Source organism: Perna viridis, chromosome 9 (assembly GCF_037379345.1).
Source record: "Perna viridis isolate PV_CMFRI_1.1 ecotype Kerala chromosome 9, ASM3737934v1, whole genome shotgun sequence".
NCBI lineage: Eukaryota > Metazoa > Mollusca > Bivalvia > Mytilida > Mytilidae > Perna > Perna viridis.
The window spans coordinates 26,629,487-26,648,302 of record NC_142453.1 but is presented as its reverse complement, the minus strand read 5'-3'; the positions used below and the strand labels follow the sequence as shown (position 1 = coordinate 26,648,302).

The 18,816-nt window shown below is 32.5% G+C and overlaps 1 protein-coding gene across 1 annotated transcript in view; it reads left to right on the top strand.

Annotated features, from left to right (window-relative positions):
- Nucleotides 1-13,704, top strand: part of LOC148607547 (mediator of RNA polymerase II transcription subunit 13-like) — a 35,363-nt gene extending 21,659 nt beyond the window's left edge. Inside the window, exons 23-31 of the mRNA XM_088545838.1 lie at nt 177-415; nt 2,303-2,485; nt 4,425-4,648; nt 4,946-5,088; nt 5,370-5,644; nt 6,473-6,739; nt 7,141-7,299; nt 8,136-8,233; nt 9,247-13,704. Coding sequence (XP_088401964.1) covers nt 177-415; nt 2,303-2,485; nt 4,425-4,648; nt 4,946-5,088; nt 5,370-5,644; nt 6,473-6,739; nt 7,141-7,299; nt 8,136-8,233; nt 9,247-9,379 — 1,721 coding nt within the window. The 3' untranslated portion in view covers nt 9,380-13,704. The remainder of the gene's footprint in view (nt 1-176; nt 416-2,302; nt 2,486-4,424; nt 4,649-4,945; nt 5,089-5,369; nt 5,645-6,472; nt 6,740-7,140; nt 7,300-8,135; nt 8,234-9,246) is intronic.
- The last annotated feature ends 5,112 nt before the right edge of the window (nt 13,705-18,816 follow it).

Below are 18,816 nucleotides of genomic sequence, written 5' to 3'. Positions count from 1 at the left end.
AGTGGAATTCCGCTATTTCAAATCCGATTTTTTACCATTACGATTCTTTTTGTACTGAATATTTACTTCCGATTTTGCCAATTTATGCTTTGTTTGTAGACCTCGTATAATCATGTCTGTTTTTTAGAAGACTGAAAAGTACTTGTATCTTAACCAGTTTTTTTTAACCCTCACAGAGAATACCCAGACAGCTGAGTCAAATAATTTCAAAGACATAAGTTTTCATGAAAATGATAGAGAGAAACCTATGGATTGTCCTGCATTGGTAGTATACATTATTGATCCATTTAACTATGGACAAAGCTGTGATGGGGATAGTGACATAGACAGAATAATCAAAATAGGACTTCTGAAGTGCTTCCTCAAATTGGTCCAGTCACTTCCTGAACATTTACAACAAAATATGTACTTACAGGTAAGTTTATAGTAATGTATATACATATGAATAAAAATTATATATACTAGTAATAGAAAATCATGTCAAGTCTGTTAACGAGTTATATAATGCATCGGGTAACTCCACAAGACAATCTCACATTGATAATATCTTTGACAACATAAGTCTTAAAGGTTAATCAGATAAGTTCATTATGGCTCTGCTAAGTTAAATAAAGATAAACATTTTTAAACTATAGACTGACGGTTTATGGGGTATGTAAGTCTCGTCACGTGACTCCATGGTTTGGTAAGAATGGGTCCTTGTCTACCATTCAAATGCATAGCATTGAGTTCAATATTACAAGCGAAGTATCATTTTTAGGTAAAAATACTGATTAAAAATGACAATTATCAAGTTCTAAGAGATAAAAATGTTTAGAATAGCATAAAATAGAAGATTTTGCATTGTGAAGCAGCATTTGAATTTCCTGGAAGTACACACTAAAATGCATATCGGTCTTCAGATTTCAATACGTTCTACACCGGAAATCCCGGAAGGGAAACTGAAACTAGAATGAGACTTACAAACCCTATTACCAAGGAGAACTTGTAACATGCAAACCCTGCTAAAATAGTTTTTCACTTACTACAAGAAACAGGAAATCTAGACCATATTGTCACCTTAAATGGACATTATGTCTGATTAAGCTTCTAGATTTATGTATTCTATTCATATGAATGCGAGACTATCTTCCAAATACGGTTCATTGAATTGACTTATTACATTATACATTAACAGACTTTAAGACATGATTTTGTACAGCTAGTCACTGATCATATTTTGGGCTATATGAAATAAAAATTAATGGTTTTGAATTTTTCTTTCTTATAACCTATGTTAACTAGGGTAAAAGTTGGTCCTGTAGCTGACCTGTTTACATGCATATTTTCATAGCTTCTTTTTTTGTGGCCAATTTTGACTGTAAATTAATGTTCTACTGCTTGTTAATCTCTCTATAGTAACTTAGTTTAAATCACAGAAAGGCCAGGATTGTTTGGATCATTTACATAAAGTATGGATTGTCGTCAAGTACCATAAACATATCTGTTGCTCACTATGTCTGCAAATCTGACTCGTGTAATGGAACAAGAAAGTACATACTTTCTATCACCAGTTACTCAAAAAGTATTGAACCATTTCTGTGAAAGTACTTCTTTTCGTGGATACCAATTTTACATGGATTATGGAAGAAACCCAAGCTCATGGATTCTTGAATTCATGGTTTTGAGGTTTTCAGTATACATTTCAGTGGAAATCCCCTTTTCGTTAGGAACCAAATTTTTTGGTTTGGCTATCCCATGAAAACAACGAAAATTGGTACCCCATGAAGAATAGTACTTTCACAGTATTTAAACCTTGATCAGTGTTTAACTGTTCATACACAAAATGATGATGTACATATCCTATTATTGATGAAATTTGACTTTGATACAGGTCCAAATATGATACTGGTTTTCCCCAGGAATTTGTGAAGGCATGGTTATTTAAGTATTTTTAGGGCACTTAACCCTCACAGAGTGTTTCGTTGAGGGCACCCCGCCTTCACACTAGGACTATTTATTTACTGAAACCTGCAATAAACATCCTTCACCCTAGTATGGTATTGTAAAAGTATCATAAATGGGTGTCAACACAACAGGAGTACATTTTAGCATCCAAATTAGTTGAAAATAACTAAATTAATCTTATAACTTGAAAGTTGAGTTTGGCCGACTGGGGGCACATTGTAAAATTCATGATGAGGGCAGCATGGTACTAGTAGATGAAGGCATGGTGCAGCGCCATGCTAAATTGGTCTAGGGAAACCTCTACTGGTTTTGTTGTATATATTATTTGTATACATTATGCTCGATTTAATTTCAGATCATTCCATTACACACTGTACTAGAGTGTACAGAGAAAGGCAGTAACATACAACAACTGAAGGCAATATCATTTTCTGTTTTCACCACATGTCGCTGGAACTCGTCTCATACCATCTTAGGTCGGTCATTGACAGGATTTGGTCCTGCTGCAGCTGCAGAAATATTCCTTAAAAAGAAAGATGTAAGTTAATGAATATTTCAATCTTTACAATAAATGAAATGTTCAAGAAGGTGTAGGGGCAAGAAGATATGAAAATTGCCTAAAAATATCAACTTTGTTGTAATAACATAAGAGGTGTCCATAACATTATAAAATTTATAAATATAAGGGAAAATAATAATTTGTGGAATATGTTCATTGTAATGACGTCATAATAGTGTCATAATTTAACCTCATTTAGCAAAAATGCTGAGAATTTGACAGAATATCTGAATACAGTCGACTCCACTTAATCGCATATCGCTTAATTGCATATTTCGGTTATTAGCATAATTTTCTCCTGCACAAAACCATTTCCTATTATTCTAATAGGGAAAAAATCGCTTATTTGCATAGGCCTTGGAGGTGCATTTCGGTTTATTGCATAGAGAATTTTGCCTCGCCCAGGTAAAGACAGGTTTTCCCAAATTCTATTTTAAGCCTTCGGGTCATAAATATGTCAATCATATTTATTGTTGTAAAAACTAGATTATCATCAATCAGGAGGTGGTAATAATGGATTAAAAAATCATGGACATAAAAGACAATATAAATGATTTCTAATTACATTAAAATAAACAAGCACCTAGGTGAACAATGACTTCTGACGACATGCCGAACATCACCTTATGATGCGGCTTGAGGTTCGGCTTGGGGTATTTTTTGTCCCTATTTAAATTCTTCCGACTACAAATGATTATCAATGTAAATTTAATTTTCTTTAATGAGCTGAACAGTTTTGAGTGAGCTTGGGTTACTAGGCATAAATATCATACGAAAATTAAAAGTCATTCATTCAGTACAATGTCTAATGAAATTCAACTACCCTATGGTGCCCCATACTATCCACTCTTCATAGGAATATATCGAGGTCAATGACGCGTATAATACACAACTATCAGTGTACAATGAACAGAGGAATAAAAACACACAGACCATTTCAAAAGCCCAAAAACTGCAAACATTGATGATTATTACACTGAATCCTGCCTGAAATATGAAATATGGGATTTGCTTTCGTAGAAAGTTCAGGAAATTACTTGACTATTTATAGATGAGAAACACATGGTTTTACTTATAAATACACACAGCGTAAAGAAGGTCAATAAACAAGACAAACACAATATATATTATTATTTATTGATAAAAGAACAATACAATGAGAAGGTCTATAACAATTAAATACCAGATCAGAAATGTTGAACAGTGATATCCCTGGTTGATCCACAGTATCGTCGTCTTACCTGAACTCGCACTTCCGGTAAAATCGTAATTTCGGTTATAAGAATAGCCCGGTTATTTGCATAATTTTTACTGGCAAATAGGCTATGCAATTAAGCGGAATCTACTGTATTAGGAAACTTCAAGCAATTTTTTTGCCCTTTCAATGCAAGAATAATCAGAAGTCTTTATATTTTCTAATTTTTAATGAATTCAAGTCTCCAAATTCACAATTAGATAATTAAACAATTTATGATAAATTTTCAGTTGAATTTGAGGGTAATGAAGGGTCGTATTGGCCTCAAATTCAACTGAAAATTTATCATAAATTGTTTAATTATCTAATTAAATAAAGGGCCAATATGACCCTTTATTACCCTTTCTCCTTTGTTGCATTATCATTTATTATTATGGTAATAATTTATTTGGAACATTACATCAAAACACTAGTCCATTGCTTGACTTTTGTCACTGGCCTGATATTAGATTTCATTTTTATTTTAAATGTGTTTTTGGGTCTTGGTTGCCCATTTTCATTCAGAGTAAATGGTCTGTCCTGTATTGTTATCGGTACGTAATGAGGTAGTAATAATGTACTGGATTGTAGTTGACAAAGAACAGCTGGAACACAAATTATTTTTTTGTTGTAATTGCCTCAATGGAATGGAACTCGGATTTAAATATCTTGTTTTCCTTATAGCAAAAAGAGAAGACAAAGCTTTATTGTCCACCATTTGTGATAGCTCCTACCAAAGACAAGCAGGCCATGTTAGCTGAATGTCATGGTGAGAAGTTGGAGAGAAGTAATGTCATCCATTGTACGTACTGTTTATCTGAGGACCAACGATGGCTTATAGCTGTCTGTACTGATGAGCAGGGAGAACTGATGGAAACAGTCACCATTAATATTGAGATTCCCAACAGGTATGATAAGATTTTTTTTATTAGAAATGTGTCGTTGACTTATTATATTCCAGTCAAGGAGTGGATGGTATATTAGAATCACTCTGTCATTCCATCCATCATCCTTAATTTGCGATTATCTTGTATACTGATGGATGGATTGATTTAAAATTTGGTGTGTTTTATATAGGTGGACAGAAAACAAGATCTTATACTGTTAGTGAAATATATGGAGAATCACTGATAATGCCTTATATTGTTATGTTACACATTCAAACCATTTTTATTCCCTCATCATGGAAGATTTTCATGTTTCAGGAACAGAAGAAAGAAAGCTTCAGCTAGGAAAATAGGTCTAAAGAAATTATGGGATTTTATATTGGGTGTGGTTACCATGACATCAATCCCCAGCAGGCTTGTGATTGGCCGATTTGGTAGGATGGGACATGGGGAACTGAAAGGTAAGTTACAAAAAGGGACATTGGGATAAAAGCAATTATAGCGTGGCCTCTACATATGAAAATTTACTGAAAACTTTCAATTATACTTGTCTTTCAAGTTAACTTTGTTCATTAAAACCAGTTTTGAAAATGTCTAAAGATTTTTTTGAAAGCTAACAGTTTTATCTTGAGTTCAGTGATATATTTGATTACAGGAGTGTTTTTGTTAGAGTAATATACCTATGAACAAATAAGTGACTGGATAAGTATGATAAGAATAATGTACTCCAACTTTTTTTCAGGGTGGTCAGGCTTACTTAGTAAGAAGAACATTCAGAAAGCCATTAGACATATCAAAGAGCTTTGTCCTAACGTGTGTTCAAACTTGTCTGGTAATTCAGAGATTCCAGGGATTCTCAGTGTGTGTCTTATATCTCTTGAGTCTCATTCATCATTCCAAGTATTAGCTGATGTGGTTAAGGCAGAGGAGAAGATGAGCAGTAACTGTCCACTTCAGACTCCACAAGATGCTTCCTGTACACATATTCTAGTCTTTCCCACCTCTGCTAATGCTCAGGTATGCATTAATATGAGGCAGGTTTAACCTGTAAGAGGATGAATTCGGTAGAATGTATTGACATTTTTAGAAAAAATTATGTCTTTAAGTTGTGATCTATGAACATCACTGTTATAGATACGAAACTAGTGAAGATCCTTACTCCGTATTACTGGTTGACGGCTGGGATTTTTACTATGCATGTACTCCATTTAGGTTCCCAGTTTACATGCCTAGATTACATGCCTTTCAGACTGAAATCAGGCTCTCGGTGCTTCATATTGATAACTATTATGAGGATTTCTTCCTCTATAGTCAAATTGCACTGGCTGAGCATGACCTTGTTGTCTGTCCTCATCTGTATTTAACAAATCTATGTTTTAAGAAGAATAGTTGAGTCACAGGCCTTCTGTTACTTCATGGATCTGTAAAGAAAAAAAAAAACTTAAATTGGTGATAGTCGAGAAAAAACAAATAAATATTTAAATGATACATCTTCCAACATCAATACCATACTCATTAAGTCCATACCTGGCAGATTATCAGAATATTGCAAGTACTAATGTATTAACTTTTATAGTGTACTAATATTCACTATTTTTTTCGCAGTGGACAGGACAGGGCAAAAAAATAGTACCCGCAAAATTTAGTTTTAACACTATAAACACTTATCATTTATTGAAACCTTGAAAATTGATACCTGCAAATATGTTTACTTGACAGAATTTAAACAGGAACCAGGACTATTGTGAAAATTTTTATATTAAAATCATTTGATTACTTCTTATCATGGGATTGTCTGAAAAATGGAATCTTCGAGTAGGTCAAGATATTTTTTTTTATTTTTAGGCAAATTCCACCACAATGATGCCAAATGTTGGGGACAACTTGGGCCTAGGTAACATAGATGATGTAATGGATGATGAAAACATTCTCTCAAATCTCCATGAAGATTTCAAAATGGACAATGACTTCAATGATGGATTTCTAATCAATGTCTTTGAGGAGATTACAAATTCTCCCAACACTGTTCTTCCAGGTGGAAATACATCTAATCCTGGATCTCCCACTGACAATGGCAGACATTCATTGTCCGCCATGAACAGTTCTACCTCAGTAAGTATGTCTAAAAAAAACTGTACTCCCTTTCCTAGATATATTAAAGATCAGCTTCAGTCATCAGTTTACAGGAATCCATACATTCATTCATTTGATGACCCTGTTGAAAATATCGGGCAATTTCCACTTGTCCTGTAAATAGTTACGACAATTTGAATTGAGCTGAGGCCATTTCTAATACCTGGTACATAGAAATGTAAGCTAAGCTTTAAAATACTGGTCCTACATTATACCAATTCAGATTGCTATAGCTTTCAGGTAACACTGAAAATCCAGTTGCCAGAATAAATCTTTATCATCTACATATATGTGATATTGGTAGTAGCTCAAGTAGACGAATGAATTTATCTATGAATACAGTAGTATTTCTTAAACTTTTATACTTGTCTTAATTTTAGAATTCTCAAGAATTGGACCCACAGGACGAGCCACCAAATCTCCTTCAGCAACCATTAGCTATGGGTTACTTGGTGTCCTCAGCTGAGACAGGACCTTTGCCAAAATGGTTCTGGTCAACTTGTCCAGAAAATGAACATCATAAACCTCATACATTTAAGGTATGTTTCTGGAACTATACATTTTTAAATTGGAGATAGTAATGTAATATCTGTTTTTTTTTCATGTCATTTTCATAAGGCCATAAAAATGTATGTATGGCAACCAACCTTAGCATGGCGCAGGCCATGTTGAATTCTATATGTAAGATTTTAATTTGGGTTATTGGTTGTACCAAAATTAGAATGAATGAAAAAAATGCGGAATTTAAACAATTTACATGACTTGTCAAGAATTTAATTATTTGCTACTCTAAAAACAACTCTGGTTTGTAATTATTTATTTCAACATTTATTGAAGATATCAAAACAAATAGGTATACTCATTGTAATTAAGGAATGTTAGCAATGCAGCTGTCAGAAATCAGTCTGACTTGTAAGTGGGTCAAGACTAGGTTCCAGAAATTTGGAGTTGAAAAGGGGGGTCTGACTTATATGTGGATTGACTTATACTCAAATATAACCGGTATGAAAAAACTTTCAAAAGTCACATTTGCAATTAAATAGCTGCAATGATTCAACTAGGCTCTGGCACCATTTTCATAAAAAAAAATCTGGAAACCAAGCATATTGCCCGATATCTAACACTACAGGAAACATGTTTTATGAAACTGAATCTAGGACTCGTGACATTTGCCTACATCTTGCATTAATTCAACTGAAGTATTGAGAAGAAAGTAGAAATATGTACAGAGAATTAACAGTCAAACTGAATTGCTAAGTATGGCATTGATAACAGAATTAGGAAATGAATGAAAATGTTTGCTCCAGTCCGCAGCATATCATTTAACTTTAAGATATTTATTATTGAACTTACATGAGCATTTTTTTTCCACCAGGCTGCATTACACATTCAGTCTAACCAGGAGGAGTTCATGCCATCATCTCAAAGAAATTCTCACCCACTAGACTCAAGTATTACATGTGATGTACTCAGGTAAGTTCCTTTAAGTAGGAATTCTCACCCACTAGACTCAAGTAGTAAATGTGATGTACTCGGGTGAGTTCCTTTAAGTAGGAATTCTCACCCACTAGACTCAAGTAGTAAATGTGATGTACTCAGGTGAGTTCCTTTAAGTAGGAATTCTCACCCACTAGACTCAAGTAGTAAATGTGATGTACTCAGGTGAGTTCCTTTAAGTAGGAATTCTCACCCACTAGACTCAAGTATTACATGTGATGTACTCAAGGTAAGTTGTCTATTGGAGAAAATATCACCTGAGACTTGAGCATGGTATTGAACATTGATGTACTTTAGTATTGTTCATAGCTGTTATAATGTTTAGAAAACAGGTAAAAAGGAAAACATGAAAATAAGGTCTATTAAAAAAAAAAAAAAAATCGTAGTCTACTTAATTACTAGATACAAAGCTGTTTTTTATACTTAGCTACAAGAACTGAAACTAATGTACTCTAAAGAAAATTTATAGAAAACATCAAACATTAAGTAGCAGTCATATTAAGAATCATGCAAATTCTGTAATATGTGATACACCCACCAAAATAGCTACATATTTTTATTTTTGTTATTAACTTGCTTTATAGGTGTATATGATGAAACATATAATTATTCATTCCAATCTGTCTGCTCTTAGGAGATAATCCACATTGAAAATCCAACAGATTCTATTTTATTTTGGTGTCATTTACAGAGTTATCTCCCTTAACTTTGAATTTTACAGTACATTCTTTATAAATTTTGTCTTGTAAGAAGAAGGGTTATATGAAAAGCCATGTGTTAATTTCAGTTTACTATAACATTTAAAACAAAATTTTAAAAATAAAAAATGTAGGCTTCCCAACCATGAATCACATTTTTGCATGACTTATCGAGAGGGCTACTGTAAATGAATTACAGAGAGATAATTATTGCAGTCATTCTGTATTTTGTTTTCACCTTATTATGACATATTTATGAAAGACAGTTTCACCCTTCCAATTATGTTTCAGGTATGTGTTGGAAAACTACAATGCACTGTCATGGTTGACCTTTGACCCAGTGAAAAACGATCGCCAGTCAAGTCTGCCAATACACATGGTAGTTCTGATGCAGATGTATCATGCATTAAATGCATTTCTTTAAGTCTGTGATAATTTTGACGTTTTTCTGTGATGCGTTTAATCCATGATTCATCAGATTTTTGATTGATCATGATTTGTCAGTGTTGTGATTAATCAAAATTATGATTGATCAAAAAGATTTATTGAAAGGATTTGGGATCTCAAAACAAAAAAAGATTAGTACATATTTATTGTATTTTTATACATTTTATGTATATCTTGACAATTATTTCTCTCTTTTTGTAAATTTTGTACTTTTCATGACCATGTGTACAAATTCAGTCTCAACATGCTTCAGTAAATAGTTGGTTTTACAAATGTGATTTATTTATATGTATATTTTGTACATTTTAAATGAGATGTTCAATGTGTATTTTCTCATATCACAGTTAAGCCCAAGTCGAGTAGATCATTTGTTCATCAGTAAGGCCACTTTTACAAATTGTTGGTTTGCTGTTTATCTGCTTACAGTTTTGAAGGGGGTAGCTAAATCGGGTTTTTTTTTGAAAGATGTATAAATTTCAAAAGAAAATTCATTAAATTTCAATAGAAAGTTAAAAGTTCCTTGATAAAGGAAGAAGGATGAAAAGTTACTGAGTATGTTATATGTTTTTTTTAATGAGAAAGTTGTTAGACAGGAAACCAACATGTTTTTTAGTGTAGGTCTGTTGTATAGAAGTGCTATATAGATGGGATGAATGCAATGAATTTGTTAGGTAGAGCCAGTATTGTTGCTCTTCGTTGATTGTTATGTAGTATTAAGGCAATATTGTTGGGTTTTTTTTTGTTTTTTTTTAAGTTTTTTTAACTGGTGTTTCAAGTTTTTCTTTCAATATCTTGGCAGGTTATTTGAAAAAAAAAAAATTTTTTTAGGGGAGGATGTGAAATTACATTTCTTATGTAAAATATTCACAATGAATTTTAATTTGTACATCTAACAGCTAATTTTATATATAATTCTTAAAACATTGTGTGAATTATTTCTTCAACTCTATGTCTCATAATTACTATTATGCTAATTATGATTATTAAGTTAATGGGTTGTCTTTTTCCAAACAGCAGAAAGAGAACATTTCATATGGTACCAGAAATTAATAGTGCTTTGCCATTACTTAGTTATAAAACATCTTGAATAATGACAATTCCATTGAATATTTTTTTGTATCTGAAGACCGTAGTTTCAATAATGGGAGTAAGATGAAGTTTCCGGTAAATTTGCGTCATGTATTGACTAGTGAAAAATTACAGTTTTTGCCTATGATTTTTCATCATATTTTAAAAACCAGATTTTACTATTGCAATTTTTTACATGTATTTCTGATTTTGTCAAATTTTGCTTCTTTGTTGGCCTTTTGATTGCAATGAGCTGAAATGTGAAAATGTTCCCCTCTAATTGCAATCATTGAATAAGGAGTTTGCATCATACCAGCACATGTATAATCCAAAGCCATTGGAGAAGTGTTTTGAAGTCCTTGACTTCAAAACATAACATAGCATCTTATTGGTTGTGAGCTGGAAGTGCTGTCAAGGAAGTGCTGTAATCTTCAATTTTTTTCCATTAAATGTGCCATAAGTTCTAAAATTAGTGATTTATATTAAAAGGTTTTATGTGGGTCTAAAGTTTGAGTATTTCCATTTCTTAAGGACATTTACATGCATTGCTTTGATTGGAAATTAAGTCTACAAATGCTGTATTAAAAGAAGAAAATGCATTTGATGCTGTAATGCATTGGACCCTTTGAGGTCATGGTTTCTGTGATATTAAATGATTTTATGCCATTCCAATTAATTATTTTAGGTCTCACAAATTAGGGTTTTAAAAGTATTGGATGCATTATTGGGATAAAATGCTGTTAGTGAGAATCAGTTAAAAATTTTAGTCTTAATTCTCCCCAGGAAAGTCAACTCAGTTAAGTTTCAAATAAGTTTTTCTTTAAGGTGCATGAATTTAAACATGCTATTGCATGTAAGTGCAGTTTACTAATGCATGAGTTTTATTTAGACTTTTTCTGGATGATATCTAAGTGATAAAATATTAATTATAAATGAATTAATTTATCATGGTTGGATCAAGATATGTGGTCCTAGGTACCCCCCTTTTTCACTTAGATCTGCCACTGTATCAGTACGTGGAATATTGTTTGAAGTTAATTCTGTACTTTAAATTCTTAAATAATAAAGCTATGGTAAGGTTTTCAATATTTCATTGTTGAGCGCATTCAGTATTGGAGCCATTCAGACACTTAGAGAAATGTTGAATTTAATCGTTAATTCTTTGGTTTTTCTACTTAACTAAGCTGTATATTTTCAGTTGCTTGTGTGATTGTGCCAAATGTTAGTTTTGTTTTCATCTTCCTGGACAAATTCTTCCCTTTTTGTTGATTTGTCTTTTATTTGTCTCTGTTTCAAAAGTTTAAGAATGAAGAAATCGATATAAGAAGAAAAAAAATGAGATTCATACACTCTTATTGATAAATTTTCACTCAAGCAATTTACTTCCTGAGTGATGTGACATTTACCGGGTTAAAGTGGGTAACCTGCTTTTTTACATTATGAATAACAGGGTAATTAAAACTCATCTGTTGGGTAATAAAATAGAAATAAAATACAGTAAAGAAGTGCCACCTTAGTATTTCATTGATCTAGTAGTGGTTATATACTAGGCAAAACTGCCTGTTTATTAAATTAAAAATTATTGTAAATCTTGAGTATTTCTTTTAAGAGTATTTATTAGAAGATCATTATCTTTCGTAAATTTGAGGAAGTATTTTTCTCCATTGTAAATGAAAGTTCAATGCTAAATAGTTCAATACTATTTATTTTAGGATTAGAGTTAGATCCTAAGGTTGTATAGTGTCTCATTGTGTAAGCCACTGCAGATAGAAATCTTCTGTGTGCAATTTCTACTGTTCATTTATTGGGGAAAAAAATACTAAATTGACCTTTAATGGTACATTCTATAAAATTATTTCAAATCCATTGAGGTCTTAGAAGAAAAATTAGCCATGTTTATTTGTTAAGGTATAAACAGAACAAAGTCTGTTTCGAAGCCAAGAGAGAAAATAACACGAGGAGCAAGATGTGGTGTTCTGTCATGATGTTCAAAACAGGCATTATTTTGTAATCAGTGACATCAGTCAATGTGTATTGATATTGTCATTTGATATTACCATTGTATGTAGTACATTCATGGCAGTAGTCTGTGATAAAAGAAATCACATTCATCAATTGGTAGATTTCTATCTGTTTTGGCTCATTTTTACATTCATTGCTATCATCAAAACATGTTAATTTTATTGTTGATGTACATTTGTATAGAATTGTTTTATTTATATATTTGCATTCTTTTTTTTTTAGGGAGGAACCTCCCTTCTATTACATTTCCAAATGACTTGTACAAAATCCCTTTATTAAATCATGTGTAAATTGTATTTTTTTTTTTTGTATTGAAACCAAAGTTTGTTGTATATGTATTTGTTGTGAAGATAAGGACTTAATGTACATTTGTAATGACAAATGATGAAGGATCTCTAAGTGCCAGCTTGTACATGTTAGATCAGAAACTGAAGAATTCGAGTGGCAGAATGATGATATTCTTAGTACTAGAGTTGTGTTTATCACAGAGGCCAAAAATTACAAAAAAAAGTTGTACTTGCAAGATATCTTCTTCGTACTATAAAAAATCATGTCCAAAGTATTCAGAAATTTGTTACCTGTCAAGTTAATTCATTAAAAGTATTTGACAAAAGAAATTGTTTCCATGAAAATATAAGAATTTTTATATTGAACCAAAAGGAGATAAAGGGTTGCCTTACTGGAAATGGACACATTAAGTTTATATCATGTTTGATTGCAGTTCAAAATATGCATGGCTGTTGAAACAAATATTTCTTATAGATTGGCCAGTATTATAAATGTTGATCAGTATAATTGTCTTAGAAGGGCAAGTTAACCATTACTTTGAGTCAATGCTACTTTTTTGTACATTATGAGCTTGTTAACAAAAATTTAAATTGAAATAGTATTAATGCAGAGAGTACAAAAATGTACATTGAATGACATAGAATTTACACAGTATAATTATGTCAAAAATTCACTCTTTGCTGGTGCACAAGTCCTAATAATGACACTGGTTTTTGGTGCAAGTCCTGGACACACATTGAAGGCATTTTTTTCTTTGTATATTTGTAACATTATTGTGATGTAAAGAAATTTGTTCTGGATGTCATTGAGATATTACTTGTATGTATGATTATTATAATATACATTTAATAATTTATTTCTGTTGAAACAAAACATGAAATATTGACCTGTTTCATCAAAATGAAAATAAATAGATTAAAATGATGTCACAAGTATTTTCTTGAAGTGTTGTTATAGAAAAGTTTTCAGAGATGCTGCTTCAGCTGGATATTGTGTTCTCCTTGCCAACAAAATGGAGTGGGAGGTCAGGTGTATCACACTCTTTCAAGACATACCAAAGATTTTGAATATTAAACTTCCACTCTGCCAAGCATGTGGTATTAAGAGGATAGAGTGACAACTGATTGGCCCAGAGCCAAAATTACGTATGTGTCTAACTGCAGGTTGTTAGTTATGTAAGCTAGCACAAAAAAGCTGTGGCTCAGCGTGTCGGACTAGTATGCATGAAAATCTGCCATAGTATGTTAAACCACAATCATTCAACTAATTAGTGCTTACCAACAAAGTTTAATATAGATATATTTAGTTTACAGTCATTGATAATTTCATAATGACTGTTAGCACGGTGGAATCAAATCCACAGTTTCAATTTGACAATTTATTTTGGTACACAATTAGAAGTCCTTTACAAAATAATGTTCAGATTAAATTAGATAAAAAGTAAATAAATCTGTATGAAATGTAAAGCGAGGTCACTTGAAGTTGGCTGATAGATGGGTTAAAGGTGGCTATGCTAGGTAGTAGTTTATCAAGCTAATTATGAATTGTTTATTTCTTGACCATTTTTTTTTAAATCCAGGTTGAAGGTCATGGCATTTTAAAAATGCGAACAATTGATTCTAACCACCTGGGTGGTCTCAGGGTAGCGTACTCGCCCAACACGCTGTATTTAAGGGGATAGAATGACGACTGGTTGGTAATGTGTCCAGAGGGCTGGCAATAATCAGTTGAAGAGTGATTTTAAAAAAAGTGTATCCTAACTGGTATGCGTATCGACATTATATCTGTGGGTGTAGTTGATAAATCAAGATGGCTGCTAATCTGAAAAAAAAAACCAAAACAAAAAGGTGCAATAAACTGGAAACGACAGCAGATAAAAATCTGGCATTAGGGTAAAATTCTCCAGAAGAGCTCGACCTACTTATTTTCTCTAGTTTAAATCCCTGAATTCCTTTTAAAAGATACATTTAGTTTTCTAGTTACATATTCATATTTATACTATCAGAATAATATTGTTTGTCTAAAATTTTATCAAAATTAACATTAAGGGATGTGTAATACCGGGGTACCTTATCCACCGGAATTCACTTTTTCGGTCGTTAATGAGGTGTTCGTGGCCATTTTATTAAAAAAAACATTTGATCTTTTATGACATTGGTAAGACAATGAATGCATTTTGAGTTCTACTATTTCCACTCGGTACATATGAATAATTGATTGGAAAGCTTCTCTTAAGGATGTTTTTAGCTCTATTTAAGAATAACAAGAGTAATCAAGGGAACCAAGATTATAGCGGTAATCAAGGAGTAATCAAGGGAACCAAGGTTATAGCGGTAATCAAGGAGTAATCAAGGGAACCAAGGTTATAGCGGTAATCAAAAGAATGTAATCCAGGGACAAAGACCAGACATGGGAAACCGACATACACAACAAAGAACATAAAGTAACTAAAATTATACATACAAAGGAACAAAAGTAAATGAGCAACTCGGACTCCACTAAAAACTGGGAGCAAGAACCAGGTGCACCGGTAGGGTAAGCGTCCTCTGCTTTTCTAGAAACACCCGCCGAGTTGCTCATAAAAAGTCAAGTCCGGGGTAGACAAACGAGGAAAGGAAAACTATGACCCGTTGAATAAATCAGTTTTCATGGTGCTGATGGATACACCATAACGATCCACGAGTTCATGATGACGACCATAAAACTTCTGTAGTGATGACTTCAATCTTGTAGCAACATAACCCTGTTCCAGAAGCCTATTTGTTAGAGTTCTAGCGCGATACAAAAAGTCTGCGTAGTTTCGGCAAGCTCTGGCATAACGTATGAGTTGTGATATGAACACTCCATACGCAGGAGCCGTAGGGATTTTGCCACAGATGAAAGGAAAGTTGACAATTCTGAATGAAAAGTCATCACGTTTGTCGAAAAGTTTGGTCAATAGTTTTCCTTTACCATCGATTTCTAAGTGTAGGTCAAGATATGAGGCTAACTTCACAGTGTCTGTAGTATCCTTTATCTCAAGTTCTTTTGTGTAGATGCGATGTATCAAATCCCCGAAATTAGGATTGTTTAAAGATAATACGTCATCTATATAGCGGAAACTGAGATTGAAGGATCTAGCCAAACAATATTCTTTCTTTCTGATCAGATCAGCTATAAAGTCAGCCTCATAAGAGTGAAGGAATAGGTCAGCAAGTAAAGGAGCACAATTTGTTCCCATTGGAATGCCGACGGTTTGTTGAATTAAGGATTTCAAAGTATTATAAAACCTTTTAAGATCTTCCATGCTAGAACAATATCAATTGAAACAAATGATGGGTCAGTGTGCTTTTTTTCGAGTTATTAGCATCTAATTTGGCGGGAAAAGGATTTCTATGAACAAAAAATATTAATGCCATGAAATGGATAAAACCAGGAGTCCAAAAATCTTCCAAAATGAGTGAATATGAGCAACGAACATCCTTAAATGTTTATACATGTATATAAAACCACTCACTTTTTAGTTTTCATAAGTGCCAAATTAACATACTGTCGAGCTATAATATGGTACTTTCCCAGTGTTCCAGCTTGGGTCTGAGGGCAGAAGGGCTGCTGGTTCATCAGGAGGTCAATTTATCAAACATGTATGCTTGGAAGAGTGTTTTCCAGCCGTACTTTCAATGCCCATTTAATGTTACTTAGGGGTATCTAGACAGCCATCAATCAATCAACCAACCATTCAGTCAAAAATACATTGCTTGAGTTGTTGTCTCTTTGACATATTCCCCATTTCTTTTCTTATTTATATATTTACATGAATATGCTGTTTATTTGAAAGAAATAATAAATGTTTTCCAATACTTATTTGTCTTTTCATTTTTGTGTTTGTAAATGCTGGTAGGTAGTTGCTATCTACAAGTAATAACTGGAAATAAAAACTTAATGTTCATTTTCTTATACTTTTATTTTATTGGTAAGACAAATTACATCATAGTAATGTAGACAATATTAAGATGTAACAATAGATGAGTAAGTAAACCTTCATGTTGAAAAACTGATAAGCACTAGAACATAAAACAAAGCAAAAAAAAAACAATGTTAATAAGTTATCTACGGAAGCCGGTTAGGGTCATTTGAAAGAAAATAAATATGTCGAAATTACGACATACTATGTCGAAATTACGACATAGCTAAATCGAAATTACGACATACCATGTCGAAATAACGACATAGCTAAGTCGAAATTACGACACAGTTTAGTCGAAATTACAACATAATATTTTGATATTGTTACGGTCGAAATCGGAATTTTCCCATTCCGGAATGGGACACGTCCTGAATTGGAATGACGCGAGATTCCACGTTATTCCGTTTCAGGCCGTCCAATTCCGGAATGGGACGATCTCGTGTTTTGACGTACACCCGCTCAGGAATATGTAATACAAGACTGATACCTATTTCTAAACTTTTTGATATCTTTAAATGTTGTTGCTTTTCTATAACTGTGTTCAATTTCCCACTTAAGGACAAAATATCTCTGTCCTCCTGCTTTCCCGTGAATTTTTGTTCCAATTTTCATATAGGTACCCTTTAACAGTATTTAGTCAAATATCTCAAATTTTGCCAAAAAAAAAAGACAAGTTTTGATAAAAAAAAATGTGTTACCTTTTTTAAACATTAAAGGTGGTCTGTATTAATAAGACAAATGCCTTAACTATTCTATGAATACCAAATTGTTTCAAAATCTCAATTTTTTTGGCCCATATTCACTAAAGTCAAGTTCGGACCCCCTTTTTTAGCCTTAACACCAGGGAGCCTCTTGATAATTTAATATCTGCTTACTGAAACACCAATTGCACAAAGTTGAAATTCTTGTTTACACAAAGGTATAATAGAGTCAAAATGTTGAATAATTATCATTATTTTAATGAAAAAGACATCTTAGTTCCCAAAATGCTGATTTTCAGTCACATTTGGTACCCTGGGCATGTATAAATGTACAAAGTAATTACAAAATGAGAAGTATCTCACAGACACAGATTGATATTTTGCAAGAACAGTACATAACACACACAAAAAACATCAAAGTTTCTACTTACTTCACACACTATTGAAGTCATTACCACCATTTTTTTATAAATCACATTAAAATTTGAGTGGAAGTACCATTGGAAATGGTCATTTATGAGATAAGAAATGTTGTATCGATCAGTTTTCACTTTAATCAATCAAATGGGTGTAGTACAGCACTTCTTGAGCAGTTAAAGTAGAATAAAAGTGAAAATGCAAAAAATATTTCAGTTTTTATATGTCATGTGCAATTCAATCATTTTCAAGTCAAATCTCTACTCCAAGTATTAAAAATTAAAAAAAAATCAAAACTGTGTATATTTAAGCAATTTAAGTCAACCTATTTATTTCTGATATAGTTGTATTTAGAAAACTTTTGATAATAGCAATTGCAATTCATTGGTCATCTTTTAATCCATAAAAAATATTGCTAATTTCCAAATTTAGTAAAAATATGCCATAAAAGTAAAAAATGAGGCCATTTAAGGTTGCTCCATTTAGTATGAAATATGATATATTGTTGTTTGAAAGCTTCTAGGATAATTGAAACTCACTTACTAAAAATCTCACTTTCCACTGAAATTGTGGTTATCAGGTCTCAGTTTTGTATTCTTTGCCTCACAGGCTTCCATAGTATACCTTAAATTTTCATGATTTAAAAAAAAATATACAAGGAGTTTCAACTTTTGACCATGTTTTTCAATTAAGGAAATGTCATAAATAATATTTTAGGTCCATTTTAGAAAAAAAGGCACAAACTTTGGTAAACCAGGACTGGTCAAACTAAAAATAGACCTTTTCTACTTTCACTTGTATTTTGAGTTCATAAAATAAACACCTTTTCTGAAGCATTATTTTCATGAAAATACTGATTTTCCTCAAAAACAAGTTTTTTGTGTTATAGCTTGATATTTACCCTGTACTTTTGATGAAAAATGATAATCATTTGAGTACACCCGCTCAGGAATATGTAATATAAGACTGATA